Genomic DNA, 19,738 nt, shown 5'->3' with positions numbered 1-19,738 from the left:
AAAAGCACCTTTGGGATAACCATGACCTGGATGACTGAGAATCTCTACAGACTTTCAGCCCAGCCTGGTTCCTCTCAGAAGTCTCCGTTCACTGGTTTCTGCTTTGACCAGGTTTTGCCTGCTGACCTTTTGCCAAAGGCTCCTCCTTCTCATGGCAGAACTCAGGATGGTCTTCCTCAGCTGCTTCCAATGTTGTTCTCCAACCTCTCCTCCCACTTGCCCAGTGGGGACTGGAACTCTCCTTTGGTCCAAGATCTACCACTTCACCAATTCTCACCTGACACTTCCTTCCTCACCGAAGACATCTGGTTGGTCTAAGTCAGTTGCTGTGCTGTCGACTTCTTGCTGCATTGAGCCTTTCAGACTCTCTTCTTACTTGAGGAATTCTGCACCCGACGATGGCGCAGAAAACCGATGGGTCTTTGACAGGAACTGCATCTTTGTGGGCCTTCGCCCTCTGCCTTGCCAACTCTTACATTTGTATGATGAGTTGCCATCATTTTTTTGTGGGAGAAGATATCTTAGTTCCTGTCACATATGCCAGAGGACAAACGGTCCTAGTTCTTCAGATGGAAACATCTTGTTTAGCCAAGCAAGAACTAAAGACGGTTCCCTCCACAGCTGGATTCTGGTTGTGCAATACAGGTTGGACAATTATGCGCATGGAGGCAATGTGTCAGTGTGCTATATGTGGTGATGCAGCGTGTAACTTGTTTACTACCACAAAGGCAACAACACATCTAACGCATAAAAGGAGCTGATGGACGAGAGCTGCTACAATAATAACTGGATCAGTGCAATAATATTATTGGGCCTCTTATATTTAACTCCTGGTGGACATTTATTGGAAAAGTTGGTATTTTCCAGACTCTCTGGGAAGAAGGGCCAGAGATCAGGACCCTGGGATCTTGGAGGAGTAATCGGGACTCTAAGGAGGGCAAAGGGCCTGCCCTTTGGGCCCCTCAAAGGTCTGGATTTAGGAGCTGCTTTGAGTGTTTTGAGCTGCACAGTCTGGTCCGGTCCCAGTTCATGCTTGTCTCAGCTATCATCCAACTTAAGGGATAGCTATCCAAGAGCATGAAAAGACAGAAGAAATATCTTAACTGCAGCAATAAGTCTAGCAATAAGTATAAGGCAGCCTTTGCCCGATCATCCCTGCTGGGTTTAGCCTGCCAGCAAAGAGCCATGGTGATGCAGTGGTTATAGTGCAGTACTGCAGGCTACTTCTGCTGGCTGCTGGCTGCCTGCAATTTGGCAGTTCAAATCTCACCAGGCTCAAGGTTGACTCAGCCTTCCATCCTTCCGAGGTGGGTAAAGTGAGGAGCCAGATTGTTGGGGGCAAGAGGCTCTATAAACCACTTAGAGAGGGCTGTAAAGCACTGTGAAGCAGTATATAAGTCTAAATGCTAGTGCTAGATGGGAAGGGAGGGAAGGAGGGAGGCAGATGAAGGAAGGAGGGAGGGAGGAAGGGAGATGGGAATGAGAAGCAGGGAAGGGAGGGAGGGAGGGAGGGAGGGAGGGAGGGAGGAAGGAAGGAAGGAAGGAAGGAAGGAAGGAAGGAAGGAAGGAAGGAAGGAAGGGCCGTATTGTCAGAGTGGTTGGAATGCAGTATTGCAGCCTAATTCTGCTTCCGGCCGGGAGTTTGCTCCTGACTGGCTCAAGGTTGACTCAGTTCTGTCCTTTCAAGGTGGGTAAAATGAGGACCCAGATTGTTGAGGGCAATATGCTGACTCGGTAAACCACTTAGAGAGGGCTGTAAGGCACTGTAAAGCAGTATATAAGTCTAAGTGCTATTGCTATTACTGACGAGGGTCTTCGATCACTTGATGGGGATGAGGCCATCCTCTGGTCGTAGATCTCTATGGGTCACCAGGAGGAAGAGGAGGAACCATCACTTGGCCAAATGGTATTTCTGGGGAGGGGCTTCCCCCTTGAGCTGTTCTGGAATTCTAGAAGGTTCTGAAGGGAGGTATGAAATCCACCCAAGTTGCTGCTTTTGGTTACCTGACAGCTGCCCTTCCAGATGTCAACAAGGAGGAAGAAAGTCTCCTGTGCCGAACTGAGCTGAGCCAGAGAAGTTGAATGTAGTTAGAATATTTATAGCTCACCTTTTCTCATAGTTCAATCCCCAAACTAATAAATAGACTTTACAGGCAGAAACTGAATCAGCTCTTTTAAGCCTCTTACTTTCCTCTATTAGTCATAATGAAATAAATATTAAGCTGAAGGGGAAAAAATGCAAAACGGTACTTTCTTGGAATGTGTGGGTTAAGTAAGAAAGAGATGACGGTTTTGGAGACAGTTTTTAAAAATATGAACTTAACTCCGTCAAGTATTTTCAGCTCAATTAGGGGAGGTTTTTGCCAAGGATTCTCAAGGAGACTTCTTTTTTTGAGGCAGGGTGAGGTCCAGAACATTTGGGGTGGATGAAGTGGCCACCAACTTTTATCTGCAGCCTCATGGTCAGCAGTGGGAGCTGCAGGTGGGCTGCTGCTTCTCTTTTTTCTGTCTCTCCTCCCTCCCTCTCTCTCCTTTCTCCTCTCTCTCCCCCTTTTCTCTCTCTCCTATCTCCCTCCCCTCTCCTTCCTCTCTCTGTTCTTTCTCTTATTCTTCGCTCCCTCTCCCTCCCTCCCTCTCTCTCTCTGTTCTCTTTCTATCCTCTCTCTCTGTCTTCTTTCTTTCTCTCTCACTCACTCTTCTCTTTCCCTTTTCTCTCTCTCTCCTATCCCTCCCTCTCCTCTCACTCCTCCCTCTCTTCTTTCTCTAACTTCTCTCTCTTTCTCTCTCTCTCTCTCACACACACAGACACCCCCTCTTCTCCCACCCCCCACTATTTCCTCTTCTGCACTTTCCTTGTGCAGTGGTCTATGGCATGATCTTTCCACAGAAAAATCCATGTCTGTATCTGCTGTGTGTGTGTGTGTGTGAGAGAGAGAGAGGGGGGGGGGAGAGAGAGACCCAGGAATTAGAGTACTCTGCACTTCTTGACGTGGATCTGACTCTTGGTGCACATACCATATCTAAAGTTGCAGCATTAGTGCACAGGATTAAAGCCAGAATTGCTGTGCCACATTTAATCCTCTCTCTTTCTCTCTCTTTTCTTCCCTGCCACAGAATCCTTCACTGCAGACCATAAACCTCTCCTAGGGGAAGCTCCAGAAGTCCGTGGCTTTTTCCTGGGATGTGGCTTCAACAGTGCTGGTAAGGAGCAAGCCCTAAAGTCACCCTTGCAGCCTTCCCAGACAGGACAGTTGGGGAAATGCGCAGCTGCCTGGCTGCCCAAGTCCATAAGAAGAGGGGGCTGGCCAGGGGTTGCCCTTGGACCAAGCCATGGGCCCAGGACACTCTGGTTGGGGAAAGAGTAGACAGAGGGGGGAACAATGTTTCAAAGGCTCCCCAAAAGCACAACCCCAACTTCATCTGGAGGAGAGCTGTTGAGTCCTAGTGAGATTTGCTGGGGGTGTGTGTTGGAGAGGATGTGGAAGAGTGTTTTGCATGTGGTTTTCACATCCCAGAAGAGCGTGGTAGGAGAGAGCACCATAAACACAGCAGCAGAAAAACACCCCAGTTAAATAAATGTGCATAGTTGGTCAACGGAGCCCCATTGGTCATCCCACCCCAATCCACAGCCTTGTGGGTGACCCAGAGGCCAGAGCTGCTCCTGATGCAAAAATCTTGCCCAACCCAGCACCCTCACCCTGCCAGAGAATTTGGGAGAAACCCCCAACCCCCCCTCATTTCCAAAGGCCTTGCTGTGTGCAGAAGCAACATCTGCCCTTGGCCATTTGTCTTGCCTCTCCAAGTTGCTCCTACCACCATTGCTTCCTGCCCCACACTCAGAGGAGGTGAAGGGTTCAAGATAGGTTTTCCCTGGCATTGAGGAGCAAATTTTGGTGTTTATCCACGGGGGTCTCCTCTGCTTTCTTCAGCCCTTATTTGAGCTTCTGGTTAATTTTATCTCCTGCAGCTTCTAATTCTTCAGATTGTCATGTAGCCTGGAGTGAATAGCTGCCTCCTCTTAAGGTCACATTTAAATAAATTTGCAAGCTGGAAGGGCCATTCCGAGCCAATAAGTGAGTGAGGACCCTGCAAGATTTGTCAGAAAATAGTTTTCTTCCATGTGTAAGAAAGCAGAAATCCGGTTGTCTATGGCAACCAGAGTTGTCCAGCAAAAGAAGCAGCCCTGATTTAACAGCAAAGAATCGGTAGATGGTGCATTTTATAAAGGAGCATCTTTGTGCACCCTCTGACTTCTGGTCTTCCCTTTCCACAGGAATGATGCTTGGAGGAGGCTGTGGGAAGGAACTGGCCCACTGGATTGTCCATGGACATCCGGAGAAGGACATGTTCAGCTATGACATTAGGTGAGCAGCAGCTCCTTGTGGTTCTCCTGTCAAGCCAATGCTCTTGCTGCACTGGGAGCGGGCTACAGCTGGGGAACTCTTGAGTAGACTGCAGCCAGTGGGAGGAAGTACCGAGCCCTTGATGTGTGGAGTGGAGGGGGCCCTGAAACGGACACTTTAGCCGCGGAAATCACAGGGTGTTGCCCTGTAATCTGTCCTTCTGAACATGGGATCCGCTGGAGTTCTGGGAGATCAGTTGGCAGGATGAACCCCAAGTGGCTCTTACTCCGTTTCTTCTCAGAGATGCAGTGCGCCAAGAGGGTGATGGGAGCTGAGCAAAATCCGGATCTGGTTTTCCAAAGGCCACCAGATTTCACGGAGCAGCCCCAACCTTTCCAAAACCATTGGGGATGAAGGAGAGATTGGGATCCTGACTTAGTGGGGTCTTTCTCGAACTTTCCCACGTTCTTTTGCGGTGGTAGCAACAGCTGTTTGTTCTTCCAGCTCAGCAGGGGCAGTTAATGGACATTAAGCCATTCAAATCTGTTCCTGTCAGATCCCAGCCCTCTTTCCCTCTGGCCTCTGATAAGCCCCTGCTTCCCCAGAGATCCAGCTGCCAGAGGGTCCTGTGGATGTGATTCTTGGTCCCCAAGGCATCCGCCGGGACTCCTTGTCCAACTGCTTCCCCTGAAGGATCCCAGGCACTGGCTGTCCCCCCGCCTCCAACTGTGGTGATGAGGTCCACCTCGCTTTTCAGGAGGTTTCACCGCTTCCTCACGGGCAACCATCGCTGGATCCGAGAGAGGAGCCATGAGTCCTACGCCAAGAACTACTCCATCGTGTTCCCCTACGATGAGCCACTGGCCGGGCGTAACTTGAGGAAGGACCCTCTGCATGAGGTGAAGCCGGAGCTGCTGGGTGCATTGCAGACCCTTTGCCCCCCCTCACATGCCTCAGGCAAAATATAATGGCTAGTTGGCCTGATATCGCTGCTAGCCACAGAGCCCTGAGGCATTCTTCCCATGCCCTCTTGTCTGGCAGCCCAGGCCTTTAGTCCCCTTCCCCCCATCAGCCCTGAAGAGCCTGGATTGACATTAGGGGGAAGGCTCCGTTTCTGGGGCACCAGAGCAAAATGTGGGGCAGCAGAAGAATGCAGAGCTCTTCTGGACAGGATCAGCTGAGCCACAGCAAGGAGATCTCCATAAGCATTTCTATCCCTCCCCCCTTCAGTAGGTTGCTCCTAGGTTTTTGCAAAAGGGGGAAATCCCATTGCCAAGGCAACTACCCCAGATGCCCACAGCTTACTGCTTATGGGAGGTTGGCAGATGAACGACTCAGCATTTGGGTCCCCTCCATGATGCCTTCCTGCATCCCAGTTCATTTACCCCACAACAACCTGTTCCTGCCCCTTTGTTTCTCATGCACATCCCTCAAACTTTGCAGAAAATGTGCCAGAGTTTGGTCTCCTCTGTCTATGGCTCAGTTCTGGGCATTCCTGCTTTTACCAGCCTAGGAGGGCCTTGCAAAGGGAGCCATTTTGGTTCTCTCTCTGGGAAACACCTCATCTTCCCCAGCCAGGCGCCTGGGACACTCTAGGGGCAGCCCTCGGGTTTCCCAGAGCAGCAAAGAGAATGGGTGGCCACCCACATGACCCACCGCCTGGTCCTTCTGCCGTAGCCTGAATCACGCAGGCCCATTGAAGCTTGGAAGTGGTCTGTGTGGGGAGCCTTGGGTGCCTGGCCTCTGCAGAGAATCTTCCCCTGCATAGTGGGGGAGCCAGTGGCTGAGGCCAAGGATGCCCCCCGCAAGGGCTGGAGGGATGCGGGAGCAGAGCCACCCCAAGTCCTAGAGAATCCTCCTTCTCTGGGGAGCTCTGTCTTGGGGCCAGACCTCCAATTGGCTGCAACCAAAGTGTGGGATGCAGCAGAGAACTGAACCCAGGGCCAGGGAGAGGTGCTGTTTGTGGAGCAGATGATGGAGGCTGGTCCCATAAGAGGCTTCGGGTGTGAATTTTCCCAGCTTCCTTCTCGGAGGAGTGTGGATGCTTCCCCAGGTGCTCACCCTGCTTTCCTCTCTGCATGCAGGAACTGCTGCTTCAGGGCTGCGTCTTCCAGGAGCGACACGGGTGGGAGAGGCCAGGCTGGTTCAACCCGGTGAGCAAAGCACCGGTAAGCCTTGGGCGAGTCTCTTGCAAGGCTGGGGAGGGGACCTGCTTTCCCTTCAGGATCATTCGAGGTCTTCAGAAGCCTCCATTCAAGTCTCTCCTTGAATGGCCCAAGGATGGAGAAGGCGGGTCTGCTCTGGCCAAGCAAAGGGGAGGCGGCTGCAGCAGCGGGGAGAGCCAGATGCCTGTGGCCGGTAGCTACCCTGAGGGCCTGGCAAGGCTTTATCTGCTCAAGCCTTCTGGGTCATGCAGCAGGGGCAGTTGTCCTCTTCTATACTGGACCTTTGGACCATTTTGGATAAACCCACCCAGCGGTTGGTAGCCCTTCTTCCCATGCTTCTCCTTATAAACCCATATCCTGGACCCATGTCCACTCCAAGCACCAGCTCCTCCCTCCCCCCTCCCTTGGCTCAGTCAGGCCAAGGCCCCCCCTTGATTTCCCTACAACCCCACCCCCATCTGCAGCACAATGTCCAGCTTTCACCCGTCTCCCCAGGGCGTCTCTGCAGGGGGGCGGGGGCTGAGGCCTGCTGTTCATGTGCCAATCCAGGTGCTGGACTACAACTATTATGGGGCTTACGGCCACCCGTCCCGTGAGGAGGATGCCTACCGCCAGCTGCTCTCCGAGGAGTACACCTTCGACTTCCCTCCTCATCATAGCACTGTGAGTAGAAGGGGTCAGGGCATTCACCAGGTGGGCAAGGCAGACTCGAGGAGATGAAGGCCCTCTGTGCCCCCCACCCAAGATGCCAGTCAAGATTCCAGTTGACTGCTGCCAAAGAGAGGGTGAGAACCCTGCCTTGCCCAGCTGTTTTCACGCTGGGCTGGACGTGGCTTCCTGTGGAGGGTCTTAATGGGAACAATTCTGCCAAACGACCCAGCTCTCAGTGAGGGATGCAGGAGCAGAGAAGCCTTGGATGAGATTTTGGAAAGGAAACACAAACGGGGAGGTCTTTGTCTGGCCCCTTGCCACCCTGGTGGTGTCTACATTTTCAGATCAGGAAGGAATGTTTGAGCTGCCGAAATGCTCTCGCTGTCTTTGACATGTCTTACTTTGGCAAATTCTACCTGGTGGGTCCGGATGCCAGGAAGGCAGCCAACTGGCTCTTCACGGCTGATGTTCACAAGCCCCCAGGTAGGTTCTCTTCCTCCCCAGACCCTGAAACCAGCGCCTTGGGCTGAGTCTTCACGGAAGAGGGCTCATGGGTATTGTCCTGTAAATCCTCCTTGGGGCCACTTTCCATGCTCCATGCAGGAGGCGAGCCCCCCCCCACCCCCTTGAGCTCAGCCAGCCAGGGCTGGCCCTGATACCAGCACCGGCAGGGCGCTTGAGTTGGCCATTTTCAAAAGGACCCTGGACACAGACCAAGGATTGTCTGGGGCCGGCTGGACCCGGCCTGCCCCAGCTCTGGATCTGCAGTTTGACCCCTAAGGAATTGGCCCTCTATGCCAATGCTGCTCCTTCAGTCCTCCTGATAAGGAGAGGGCTCTGCAAAACCTTTTACAGTAGGAGGAAGGAGCGGCCAGGCTGCTTCTGTGCTCTCAGGTGGACTTGGAACCCTAGGACCCTTTCCGGTCCTAGGGTGACCCCTTTGCCATGGGCCATTTGCCCTTTGTCAACACATGGGCCTGCAGCTTTTCAACATGGGCATCTTCACAGGTGTTTCCAACAGATTGGCACAGTTTTGAAAGCGGGATGGACCATGCTGAACAGACAGGGTTTGGCATCTTGAGGGAGCTTCTAAATGGAGCCGTTGTGTCTGGCCTGCAGGAGGTGGCGGCTTTTCACAGCCTGGCCCCTCCTTGCTTCTTCCTGGGAGGCGGGGAGGATGAGGTGGCCTCAGAGCCTGGTGCCAGGGACCCAAGAGGGCAGCCTCTGCAAAACCTAACTGCACCTTCGATGGCACGGCTGGCCAAGAGGGCTAAATTTGATGGACCTCGAGATCGCCATGGTTGCTGCTGGCAGGAAGAGCGGGCAAGACTTTAATGCTGCCTATCGGGTGACACCAATGCCACGGACTTGGTGCTGTAAGGAAGTCATAGGGAAAGGTTGCAGCTTGATGGGGGGATCCGGGCAGTTTCCTTCCCCTCCATCCCCGAAGCTTGATGGGGGCCTGATTCTCTTTCCCCAGGGACCACCGTTTACACCTGCATGCTGAACAAAGATGGGGGAGTGGAAAGTGATTTGACAGTTAGTCCGATCAACCCGGGGCCCCGAGACTCAGCCCTGGCACCTGACTTTGAAGGTGATGGACCCTCCCCATTTCCCCTGAATTGAAATGTATTTGCTGGGCTGATGCCCTGGTTGTGACCAGAAGCTGGGTTTCTTCCCCTGGTGAAATTTCTGGGATGGGTCTCCCCAAACAGGCACCTCTGGAGGTGCTAAGGGGACTGGCCCCGACTCCTCTCTAGCCCAAATCAAGGAGGGAGGCTCCCTTCGTGCTTTCTGCGGCATGGGCTTGGCGTCTCTGGGGGCAGAATCCTCCCTGGTCTGGTAACCATTTCATTTACCTTCCCACAGACAGCCCCCCTCCCCCAACATGCTCCATCTATACACACACCTAAAGTAGCAGGAAAGGAAAAAGTAGTGAAGACAAGCCACAAAATTACCATCTTTCTTTAGCTGGGCAAAAAGGCCTTCTGCTATTTTGAGAGATCAACTTGTTGTGGACCTTTGAGTGGTGCGGTGGCCTAAACTGCTAAAAATGCTTTCTGAGGCACTGAGCTTATGATGGAGCTTGGAGATGTGGAAGGGAATAAAGAACCTTTGCAGGAAGGGTGCCGGAGTCTTGGGAAAGGAGGGAGCCTGGTGTTGCTCAGTGTGAATTGAAGGGTAAGAAGAAATTTCCTTCTGGGTTCAGCTCCAAGTGGGGAAAAAGACACTGGAAACATGGAGACTGCTTGGAAAGATGGTTTAATGGTGGACAGAATCACACGGTTTGAGTTCCTGAACAGAAAAAGGGGTGAGATGCTGAGTGTGCCTTGATGCCCTCTCTGGCTTTGAACTTCCTGGGACCCAGGAAGAGTATCCTGATTGGTTGTCAGACTCCCAGGGGTCTTAGCTAGCCTTGCTGGCTGATGTAATCTTCCCAGGTGCCATGTGGTGAGTTTCTGTTGCTAGATGGGTCCTATTGTGTTGCAGATGATGGTCCAGATGATGATCTTTGTCAATACAAAGATGGGAGGGAATTGAGTTTCTGCCTCTGGCCCATTGACAAAGGATGGGGGCAGGAAGGTGGGAGCTGTTTCATCTTTAAAACATACTTCTCCATTTCACAACCAGAGAAATATAATATTCTGCCTTTTTTAATATTTCCTAAAATATTTCATTCTTCTAGGAAAGGGGTGGGCGCTAACTTCCTACAGAAGGACTCCAGAGAGGGGCTCCAACAGGCTCTCAAGATTTAGTTACAGTTTCTGCGCTTTTGCAGACTCCTAGGGACCCCTGACCTTGCCTACCTCACAGGGCTGACCATCCACAATCCTAGGGGAAGTTCCTCCTGAGCCTTGGAGGAGAGAATTGGAGGCTACAGCCCTGGGGCAGGCAAACAAGGGACGTGGCAGGTCGGAAGAAGACCTCTCATCCTTTTTCCCAGAGCCCCCAGTTTGCCCTGACAGAGACTTCTAGCTGTTTTCTTTCTTTCTTTTTTTCTTTTTTTTTGCAGCTTCGGCTTGTTCTGCTCCTAGCAGGTTCTGCAAGGTTTGAACCAGGTAATCTGACAATCTCTGCCTGAGATTGACATGTCGAAGAAAGGGAGCTGATTAGCCCTCCAGAGCCAGATTCTGCCAAGCCATTATTTTGGGTACAGGAGCTGCCAGCCCAGAGAGGCTTCCACTTGACAGGCAATTAGAGCAGTGTCTATGTTTTCGGCTCCTGGGTTTCATTAGGGCCAATTATCAGGTGAAGCACAAGAGAAGAGATGCTGGCTCCTCCCAGCACTTCTGGGGTTTGGGGGGCAGGCGAGAAGCAGCATTTGGGCCATCAACTGATGCTGGCCAGGCTGAGGAAGAGGAGGAGAGGGCCGGGCCACGGTCTGTGTTTTCCCCCTTTTGCTCCTGTGCCTTCAGGGCCCTGGTCTGTGTTTTCCACCTTGCGCCCTTGCTAAAGGGAGGGGCCTCCAGAAGTGCTGGGTGGAGTGCTTCCATTTCTGGTTTTATTGTCCTGTTTTGTGGCAACACCGAGTCACTTTGGGCTGATTGAAAAAACTGAAGGGCTTGGTGTAGCCACAGTTATTTATTTTTCAATTCAATTGATATAGGAGTAGCACTTAGACTTATAGACTGCTTTACAGTGCTTTACTGTAAGCAGTTTACAGAGTCAGCCTCTTGCCCCCAAGAATCTGGATCCTTATTTTACTGACCTCGGAAGTACGGAAGGCTGAGTCAGTCAGGATCAAACTGACTGGCAGTGAGCAGAATTAGGCTGCAATACTGCATTCCATCCGACACTATGGCCCTTCCTTCCTTCCTTCCTTCCTTCCTTCCATCCGTCCGTCTTGATCAGGTGAGAATTGAACGGCTGGCAGTCAGCAGAGTTAACCTGCAGTACTGCATTCTAACCACTGCAACACCACAGATGATGATAGATAGATGATAGATAGATGATAGATAGATAGATAGATAGATAGATAGATAGATAGATAGATGATAGATAGATAGATAATAGAGGATGGATGGATGATAAACCAATAGACAGACATAGAGATAAATACAGTAGCAATAGCACTTAGACTTATATACCGCTTCACAGTGTTTTTACAGCCCTCTCTAAGCGGTTTACAGAGTCAGCCTCTTGCCCCCAACAATCTGGCTCCTCATTTTAACCACCTCAGAAGGATGGAAGGCTGAGTCAACCTTGAGCCTGCTGAGATTCAAACTGCCAAATTGCTGGCAGCCGGCACTCTAACCACTGCACCACCGCAGTGGTGATATAGTCACCAAAGATGACTCTGGGTGGCGAACAGTAACATAGATATCACAAAAGCAAAAATGCAAACCCCAGGATAAAAATGGCCCCTCAACAAGGTAGCCCCAGGCCTGACAACATACCCAGAACCTGATAGATACACCGAAAAAGAGTGGAGCCAGTCTGAGGAAAGGATATTCCATGTGGTGAGCACCATGGCAAAGAAGGGCCATGGCAGATGGCATCTGCAACTCTGCCCGATCCATCAGCTGGGCGAATGCAACCAGGCAGAGGCATCCCTGTCCCCTGCGGTGCAAAGCTTTAAAGGTCAAATCAGCACCTTGAATTGGACCAGAAACAAACTGGTGACTAACTCAGATTGCGGAGCAGAAGTATAATGTGTGCTGCTCTAAGAGCACCCATAACTGCTTGCACCACTGCATTCTCTCCCAGCTGAAGTTCCTGGGTTCTCTTCAAGGGCAACCTCATGTAGAGTACATTGCAGTAGTTCAATTTCTGGCAGGTGGAAGGTCAGCAGGATGCCATCTTGGTCAAAGGAAGGTGACTTTATAACACATTGTCATTAAATGCAAAATTTGGATTGTCTGGTCCCAGGAAAGGGTTTGTTTTGCTTTTGGCAGAGATTCAGCTCTGCTTCTGGGGCCTCAGAACTGGGGCAGCAGAGGGTCTGCCAGGTCCCCTGATCTAAAAGTGGAGATCGGGATATTGTCGATACAACTGCACAACATCCAAGATTTAAGGATGTTGTGCAGTTGTCAGCACAGCATCAGTTCACTTGTAAACTGTGGAGTCTCCTGAGTTGTGGGGATGAATTCAGCCAATCAGCAACAGAGCAATGTGAACATCCCCTGCCTGCAGGGCTCTGTGAACCCCCTTTCCCTTTGGCTAGCTGGCACCGCAACCCACAGCATCCGGGGGCTGCTGTACTTGCCAACGTGACTCTCATCCTTTTTAGGGGATGGCTACTACCTGGCTATTGGGGGTGCTGCTGCCCAGTATAACTGGTCACACATTGGGACGGTGCTGCAGGAGAAGCATTTTCAGTGCCAGTTGATCGACCAGTCGGAACAGCTGGGCATGATCAGCATTCAAGGCCCCGCCAGGTGAGTCTCGGTGTTTGATCCAATGCAGAAGGGGTCACCTTTCTTTTCCCCAAGAGCTCAGTCTCTCGATCATAGCGTTCAATGGGACTGAGGCCCAGGGGTGCCAAAGGGGCAGTCTTTCCTCCTCCTTCTCCCTGCCCACCTGGCAGAGTGCCTAGGCTGGCCATGCCAGGATGAGTATTGCTTGCTACAGAGATCAGCTTCCTTCTTCTGCCAGTTGACCTCCAGTCCCTCCCAGATAGGCCCACGAGCAGAGAAGCTCGTCCTGGCCTCAGCTCCTTCCCAGTCCAGATTGGCTTCTCCTGGTAGACTCTTTGCTTCCTGGCTTTGAAAACTGCTCTTGGAGGGCTCTGCTTTTGCTTGTCAACCTGGAGGGGATTTGCACAGCTGCCTCCCAGACCGTTGGTGCTCCTTGTGCAAAGGGGAAGAGCCGGTTTGTGTCTTTGCAGGTGGGATAATGTTGGGGGCCAGTATCTGAGTCCAGGGAACACAAGCAGCAAATCGCCACTTTCTCTTTCATTCTGTGCTGGCCTGTTCATAATATCAAATATTTTGCTTTCACAGCCATCTTAAACTTAAGCGGAATATCAACCTATCCCCGAGACAATCTTAGCTCACAGTCTATCCATGTTTTCATCTTGCGCTGTTTATTAGAAGTGTGGGAGGCTTTGAAATATAATGTGTGATTGTCAAATCAGCTTTGTCTTCCAATGCTGCCCCCCCTCCCCCAACTAGATATTCTGGGTATATTTTGTCGGGTGTAGGTGTGGAAGAGGGAGAGCCGAGATTTTTAGAAAGCTGCTCAAAGCCGGAGCATTTGGCCTGAGACTTTCCTCTGAAAACTAACCTCATGCAGGATCTGAAGCTGCCTCAGGAGGTCAGTTTCATTTCTTTTTTTTCTTTTTAAATAATAACCCTAACCCTTAGTCCCTTGGAAGTTAATCAATCTATCAAAGTTTGTAGCAATGCATCTATGAAGGCAGAAAGGACACAATTTCAAAGGCAAATATTGGAAGACCTTATGCAGTTGGGGCAGGGGTGAAATTCAAAATTTTTCCCTACCAGTTCTGTGGGCATGGCTTGGTGGGCGTGGCAGGGGAAGGATTCTGCAAAATCTCCATTCCCACCTCACTCTGGGGCCAGCCAGAGGTGTTACTTGCCGGTTCTCTGAACTATTCAAAATTTCCAGAACCTGTTAGAACAGCGGTTCTCAACCTTCCTAGTGCCGCGACCCTTTAATACAGTTCCTCATGTTGTGGTGACCCCCAACCAGGGGTCGGTTCTAATTTTTTTTACTACCGGTTCTGTGGGCGTGGCTTATTTTGTGGGCGTGGTTTGGATGTCATGTGACTGGGTGGGTGTGGCTAGCTGGTCATATGACTGGGTGGCCATGGCTATGTGTATAGGGACTACTCAGAGGGCTGAAAAAAGTCATTTCTGACAGGTCCTCGCACTTTTGACTGGTCCTCACACTTAAGACCATCCTCACATTTATGCCCATGCAGCATTCTTAACAACCATGTCACTCATTTCACAACTGCTTCTCTTCACCATGGTGATAAGATAGGGCAAAAAATGTAAAATGTGAGGATAGTTGTAAATTCGAGATCTGGTCAAAAGTGCGAGGACCAGTCAAAAATAACTTTTTCAGCCCTCTGAGTAGTCCCTGTGCACAAAAGGACTACCCAGAGGGCTGAAAAAAGTGATTTCTGACAGGTCCTCGCACTTTTGACCGGTCTTCGCACCAGTCATCATTTATGCCCATTGTAGCATTCTTAACAACCGTGTCACTCATTTCACAACTGCTTCTCTTCACCATGGTGACAAGATAGGGCAAAAACGTAAAATGTGAGGACAGTCGTAAGTTTGAGGACTGGTCAAAAGTGTGAGGACCAGTCAGAGATAACTTTTTCAGCCCTCTGAGTGCATAAATGCACTCATAAATGAATGCATAAAAGGATACAGCAATAGAGAGGGATGAAGGAAGGGAAGGGAAATTAGAGTAGGAGGGAGGGTAAGAGAGGGAGGAAGAGAGGAGGAGAAGGAGAAAGGAAGAGGAAGTAGGGAGGAGAAGAAGAGGGGGAGGAAGAGAAAGTAAGAAGGAAAGAAAAGAGAGAGGTGGTAGGTTTGAGGAGAAAGATTGCTGTACAATAAAAAAGATGAAAGGGAAGAAAGCCAACCCCAAACAAATATAAAGATATTAAGATAAAGAATGAATTGTTAAACTTTAAAGAATAAAAGAGAACAAATATGAATAAATAACAATAATTAGAAACACACATAAAAACATACAATGTATTTTCTTTGAACAGAGTATTTGGCCGGTTCACAAATTTAAACAGTGTTTAGTCATTTCAATTAAATTTACAATTTCTATATTTCCTTTTTGCCATATTTATTCCTCATCTATTTTTGTAAAAAACCAATATTACCCTTCATCCTCATCTCTAATCTTAATCAAATTCAATTTTTCCCTTCTATTCTATATTATACCCCTTCCCATTGTCATCTATTTTTATATCCATCCTCACATTGGTTAATTATGTAATATTACAGTTAATATATAATTATATAATATATAATATTATTATATAATATATAATTTATATTAATATAAATTCAACATTTTAATATAAATCAATTAGTTATATAACTACCTTTTTTGTATATTAATCAATATGAACATGAATATTCCAATTATTTCCAATTACAAATCAATTAATTATATTTACCAATAATAATAAACCAAATAATTTCTCCAAACCACAACTTAACCATTTCTGCTTTCAACACAATATACAATTAATAGTATCTCAATTATTACAATTCCCTAGTTAAATAGAGCTTTTTTTCTTTTGTGTTTTAAAATCTTGAACTCTCCTCTTTTTCCCTAAATTTCCCATTGTTTGCACCTACCTTTTTTGGTGAGGAAAAAGAAAAGAAATCTGCCTGCCTAATTTTCCAATGTTGCAGCAACAACAAAGCCAACAGCCTGCTTTACTTTCAGTTTCCTTTTTCAGCATAGCTAGGGGGAAAAAAAATTGCTCCAGCACTCTTTGCAAAGAAGCAGCAGAGACCTGAGCAAAACAGCTCAGAGCAAATCAGCTGAGAGTCGGGAGCCGATCTAATCAAGGGCTAATTAGCCTATGCAGGCCAATAAAATTACCAAAAAACACCGAACCATTTGTTAAATTGCTGGCTCGCCCGCCCCTCGCCCACCACTATTTATTGGCAATAAATAGTGGTGCGGAGGGGCGCGGCAGAATCCCACCACTGGCTATAGGGCGGCCCTTTGAAGCCCCGCGGCAAGAATTTAAACAGTTTTTTTTCCTCTAGCCATCAGCTGGGACTCAGGAGGCAGCAATAGATTGGGAGTGGGCGGGGTAAGAAAACGGCCAGCGATCCAACAGAGCAGAGAGTGAGGGTGAGTGAAGGCGTGGGGGGGGCGAGAGAGGGCTTTGGCGACCCCTGTGAAATGGCTGTTTAACCTCCAAAGGGTCATGACCTCCAGGTTGAGAACCGCTGTGTTAGAACCTGCTGGATTTCACCCCTGAATTGGGGTCCAGCATAAAATTAAGGTTTCAGGATACAAAATCAGGAAACAGAATATTCTGCTTTCAGACACTTGTGCTTTCTGTCTGCAGTTGTTTCTGTGCCCAACCTGATATAAAATTTGTTAGCAATCTAACCTTCTACCAAGCCTCAAGCAGGAGGAGAGAACTCCCTATGCTGTTGTGGGTCCAGGTGAAGAATCCCGTTCCTGCCTTAGCCCAGATCTGAGGGCTGTGACGGGGGTCCCAGGATGTGTGAATTGTCTGTGGCTGGCTGGGCTGAGCTGGCCAGACGCTTTGTGGGACTAAGGTGGCCGCAGGAGTTGGTGCCGCAGCTGCCTTGGCGACTGAAGACTCTTGGTGCACTGGCTGAGGGGGGCCTCTGGCACGGGGCAGCTGCGATGCTCTGTTTCTGAGGGAGCCAGACCCTGTTTGGAGGCTCGGGGCTGGCAGTGAGGGGTGGGGTTGTTCATTGGGTTCTTCTTCTCTCTGTAGCAGGACTGTCCTACAGGAAGTTCTCGATGTAGACCTCAGCAACGAGGCCTTCCCATTCTCCACCCACCAGCTGGCCAAGGCTGCTGGCTATACGGTAGGACTTCCACCTGTCTTCCCAGGGCTGGGCAGGCCTGGGGAGGAGGAGATACTTTCCTTGGGGCTCCTTCTGGGGTGGGGGGAGCAGGGCAGGAAAGGGGGTGAAAGCAAGAAAGTGCCATTTCTCCATTTTTTGGCCGAAGAGGTTGTAGAGAAAATGCTTTTAAAAGTAAAATAAACAGTCTCTGATGATCGTGCAACTCAGCTGGGCATGGGGGGGGGGGCGGCACAGGGATTTTTGCTACTGGTTCTCCGAACCACCCGCTGCCATCGCTACCAGATCGGGCGATCCAGTCCGAACCGGGAGCATTTCAGCCCTGGGATGAGCTTCTCCTCTAGTAACAGGCACAGGTCCAGACTGCCATTAAGTCACACACTCCAAAGGAATAAAAACCAGAGTAAAATTACTGGTTGGCAGGAGCAGTGGAAAGGTACAGGGATGTGTGTGTGTGTGTGTGTGTGTGTGTGTGTGTGTGTGTGTGTGTGTTTGTGTGTAATTCAATGCATGGTATTAGATGTTTCTGCCTAGTGCAGAAAAGGATGGGAAATGAACAAGGAGACAAGGAGCAGAGCAGGGGCCAGGATGCTCTTACATTTAGCACCCCTGCAAGGAGACTCTGCCAGCAGGGCACAAGGGAGGGCAGAGGCCCATTGGCCAGGGCAAATGGCTGGGGGAGGGCCAGTGGAGGAGGAAAGCTAAAATGGGCAGAGGCGGAAGCCTGGAGGAGAAGGAGGTGCGGCCTGAAAGTCCCATTCTGACCATCAAAAGTGAAGGGGACTGAAAGGCCCAGCCGGGCAAGTCAGATTGAGTGGGGCAGGGGAGAAAATCTCCGTGGGTTGTCTTTGGAAGAGCCAGATGAATGGGGCGGGGGGGGGGAAATCTTTGGACCACCTTTGACAACTTTACATTGCCTGGAAAGCACTTCAGAAGGGCAGATTTTAAACATCACAGTCACTTTATGTTCAGCAACCAAAGCCCCTCCCTTTTCTGAAATAGCACCTGTGTTGCCTGGAGGTAGCAAAAGCAGGCTCCTCCATGGAGCTTCCAATGCATTGAGCCTCCTTGGAGCCACCGAGACTGGTAGAGGAAGAGATGGAGGACCAGGCAAGTCGTGGCCAGCAGGCCCACCAAGCTGAGCTCTGCTGCTGGAGTGGAGCTTTGTGCTCACTGAGGACAGATTTAGTCCTATCGCATCAAGCACAGCCCGGATTAGCCTCAGTGCAAAATCATTTGAAACTGCAAAGCTGGGACAAGCAGCCGGTTGGAAGCTCTCTCTCCCCAGCTGAAGGGCAGCTCAAGGGTGGCAATGAAACAGTTGCCACCCCGGCCTCCCCTGAGGTTTCTGGCTGCCGTTCCACTCTGTCTTCTCGGCAGAACTGTGTCCCACCCCTCATAGTTCCACGATGGGCAAGGTACGATGGGCCAGTCTCCATGGTGGTTAACGTTAACAGGACACAGTCCATTGGTCACATCTCAGCTGACAGCATGTCAGCTACATGTCCTGGCCAGGGGTCAGCAGCCCAAATGCTGGTGTGCAGGAGATGGGAAGGCTCTCAGGTGGGGTTCCTGGCTGCTCCCGGTTATTACTGTCAGGCTGTGGGTGACACCACCAATAGAGAAGCCTATGAAGGCTGGGAAAGAGGTTTTTTGGGGGGGTCGGAGTCTTTTGAGAGGAGACCATGGCCCAGACTTGTTAGGAAGATCAAGGCCTGGTTTACTTCAGAAGCTCAGCCAGGGGGGAGGGTGCAGCGACAGTTCCCGGAAAAGCCTGAGGTGGGGGGGTGGGGTCCACTGCACTTCCAGTGTAAGAAGCAGAAAGAGCAGAGACCTTGTGTGGGGGGGGTAGATGGTGGCCAGGAGAGTGGGAAGGGCTTGGAGGAGGAGCTGGTCTTTGAGGGCTCCTGTCCCTTCAGGGCGAGCTGCTGAAGCAGAGAGGCTGTGTCAGTCTGACAAGCTTCCAGAAAAGGAGGCCCCCAGGAGATCACCAGCCTCCTCAATTAGAGCAGAAAAGGTCAGGAGAGGCAAAATCAGATGGTTCTTTATATAAAGGTGGAGAGAAGAAAGAAGCAGATTCACCGTACCCGGGGGGGGGGGGGGATCACACCCTGCACACAGTCCTCCAGAGAGCCAAAGGACACTGACGGTCATCAGGATGAATCCGAGCAGACCAGGGGGTCTGCTGAAGGGGGGCCTGGCCAGGAGAGATAGGCCCTCCCTCTTAGGCTCTGCCCAAAAAGCTGCCTAGGGGAGATCAGGGTTTGGTGGGTCCAAAAGCTCTTTGATGACCTTAATTTCTTCCTCAGCTTCTTAGGCTTCTAATGAGGAGCTTTGTGCTTTCCTGCTTTCTGGATGGGTGTGGATGGCTGGGCTGAAACGCCACCCACTGATGGGGATGCCTGGTGCCCGCTTCAGTTGGCACCGTCTGCAGGCCAAAAAGGCAGAACTTCTGGGACATGCTGGGAAGCACAGCAGTGCTTCTGTAGTGCTTGAAGGGCCCTTAAAAGGAAATTTATGGGGAAGGGGGCTTGGGAGGGAGGCAGGCTGCGGAGAAGCAGCCCTGCAAGGCCTCGAGTGACTCGGGACCAGAAGGTGGGGCAGTCCTCTGAGATATTTCCACCGTTTCTGGACCAGGAGCGAAAGCAGCTGAGATTGTCAGGGCTTTGATTGTCAGGCCCTACAAACGGGACCTTAAAGATGCCACTGAGGCAGGAGCTCCTGGCACCCACCCAGGTTTGCTTTCCTGGGTGGGTGAAGTTCATGCAGCCCCTTCTCTGCCAGTGATCTGGAAGGCAAATGATTTATTCCCCTCCCCACCAAAAGCCCTGGATAATGAGCACCAGAGCACTGTTTATTTCTACCAGAGCAGGGGGGTCTGGGCTTTCTAAGGGATGGAGGGGGGATCTGTTTAAAATGGGCTGGGAGAGTCCCATCTGTCTCTTACAGCTGAACTGGGCAATGATGCCAAAGACAACAAGATTGCAGTTGTCGTCCCCCACCCCTTCCCTTCAATCTTGGGTGTTAGGACTGGTTTGGCTAAGACAGGGTGAGGGGTGTCCCC

At 50.6% G+C, this 19,738-nt stretch overlaps 1 protein-coding gene across 12 annotated transcripts in view; it reads left to right on the top strand.

Moving 5' to 3' along the window:
- Nucleotides 1-19,738, top strand: part of SARDH (sarcosine dehydrogenase) — a 52,585-nt gene that overhangs the window by 24,399 nt on the left and 8,448 nt on the right. For 3 of the 12 annotated variants that reach the window (XM_034427194.3, XM_087879695.1, XM_034427198.3), the window contains 9 exons: nucleotides 3,115-3,201; nucleotides 4,274-4,364; nucleotides 5,101-5,242; nucleotides 6,428-6,511; nucleotides 7,058-7,171; nucleotides 7,504-7,642; nucleotides 8,640-8,753; nucleotides 12,390-12,537; nucleotides 16,584-16,677. In XM_034427194.3, coding sequence (XP_034283085.1) covers nucleotides 3,115-3,201; nucleotides 4,274-4,364; nucleotides 5,101-5,242; nucleotides 6,428-6,511; nucleotides 7,058-7,171; nucleotides 7,504-7,642; nucleotides 8,640-8,753; nucleotides 12,390-12,537; nucleotides 16,584-16,677 — 1,013 coding nt within the window. The remainder of the gene's footprint in view (nucleotides 1-3,114; nucleotides 3,202-4,273; nucleotides 4,365-5,100; nucleotides 5,243-6,427; nucleotides 6,512-7,057; nucleotides 7,172-7,503; nucleotides 7,643-8,639; nucleotides 8,754-12,389; nucleotides 12,538-16,583; nucleotides 16,678-19,738) is intronic. The other 9 variants (XM_087879698.1, XM_034427195.3, XM_087879700.1 and 6 more) reach the window with 6 other exon arrangements.

The sequence above is a fragment of the Pantherophis guttatus genome, chromosome 16 (assembly GCF_059756535.1).
Source record: "Pantherophis guttatus breed Tessera chromosome 16, ASM5975653v1, whole genome shotgun sequence".
NCBI classification, from domain to species: domain Eukaryota; kingdom Metazoa; phylum Chordata; class Lepidosauria; order Squamata; family Colubridae; genus Pantherophis; species Pantherophis guttatus.
This window is presented reverse-complemented; position numbering and strand designations above follow the sequence as displayed.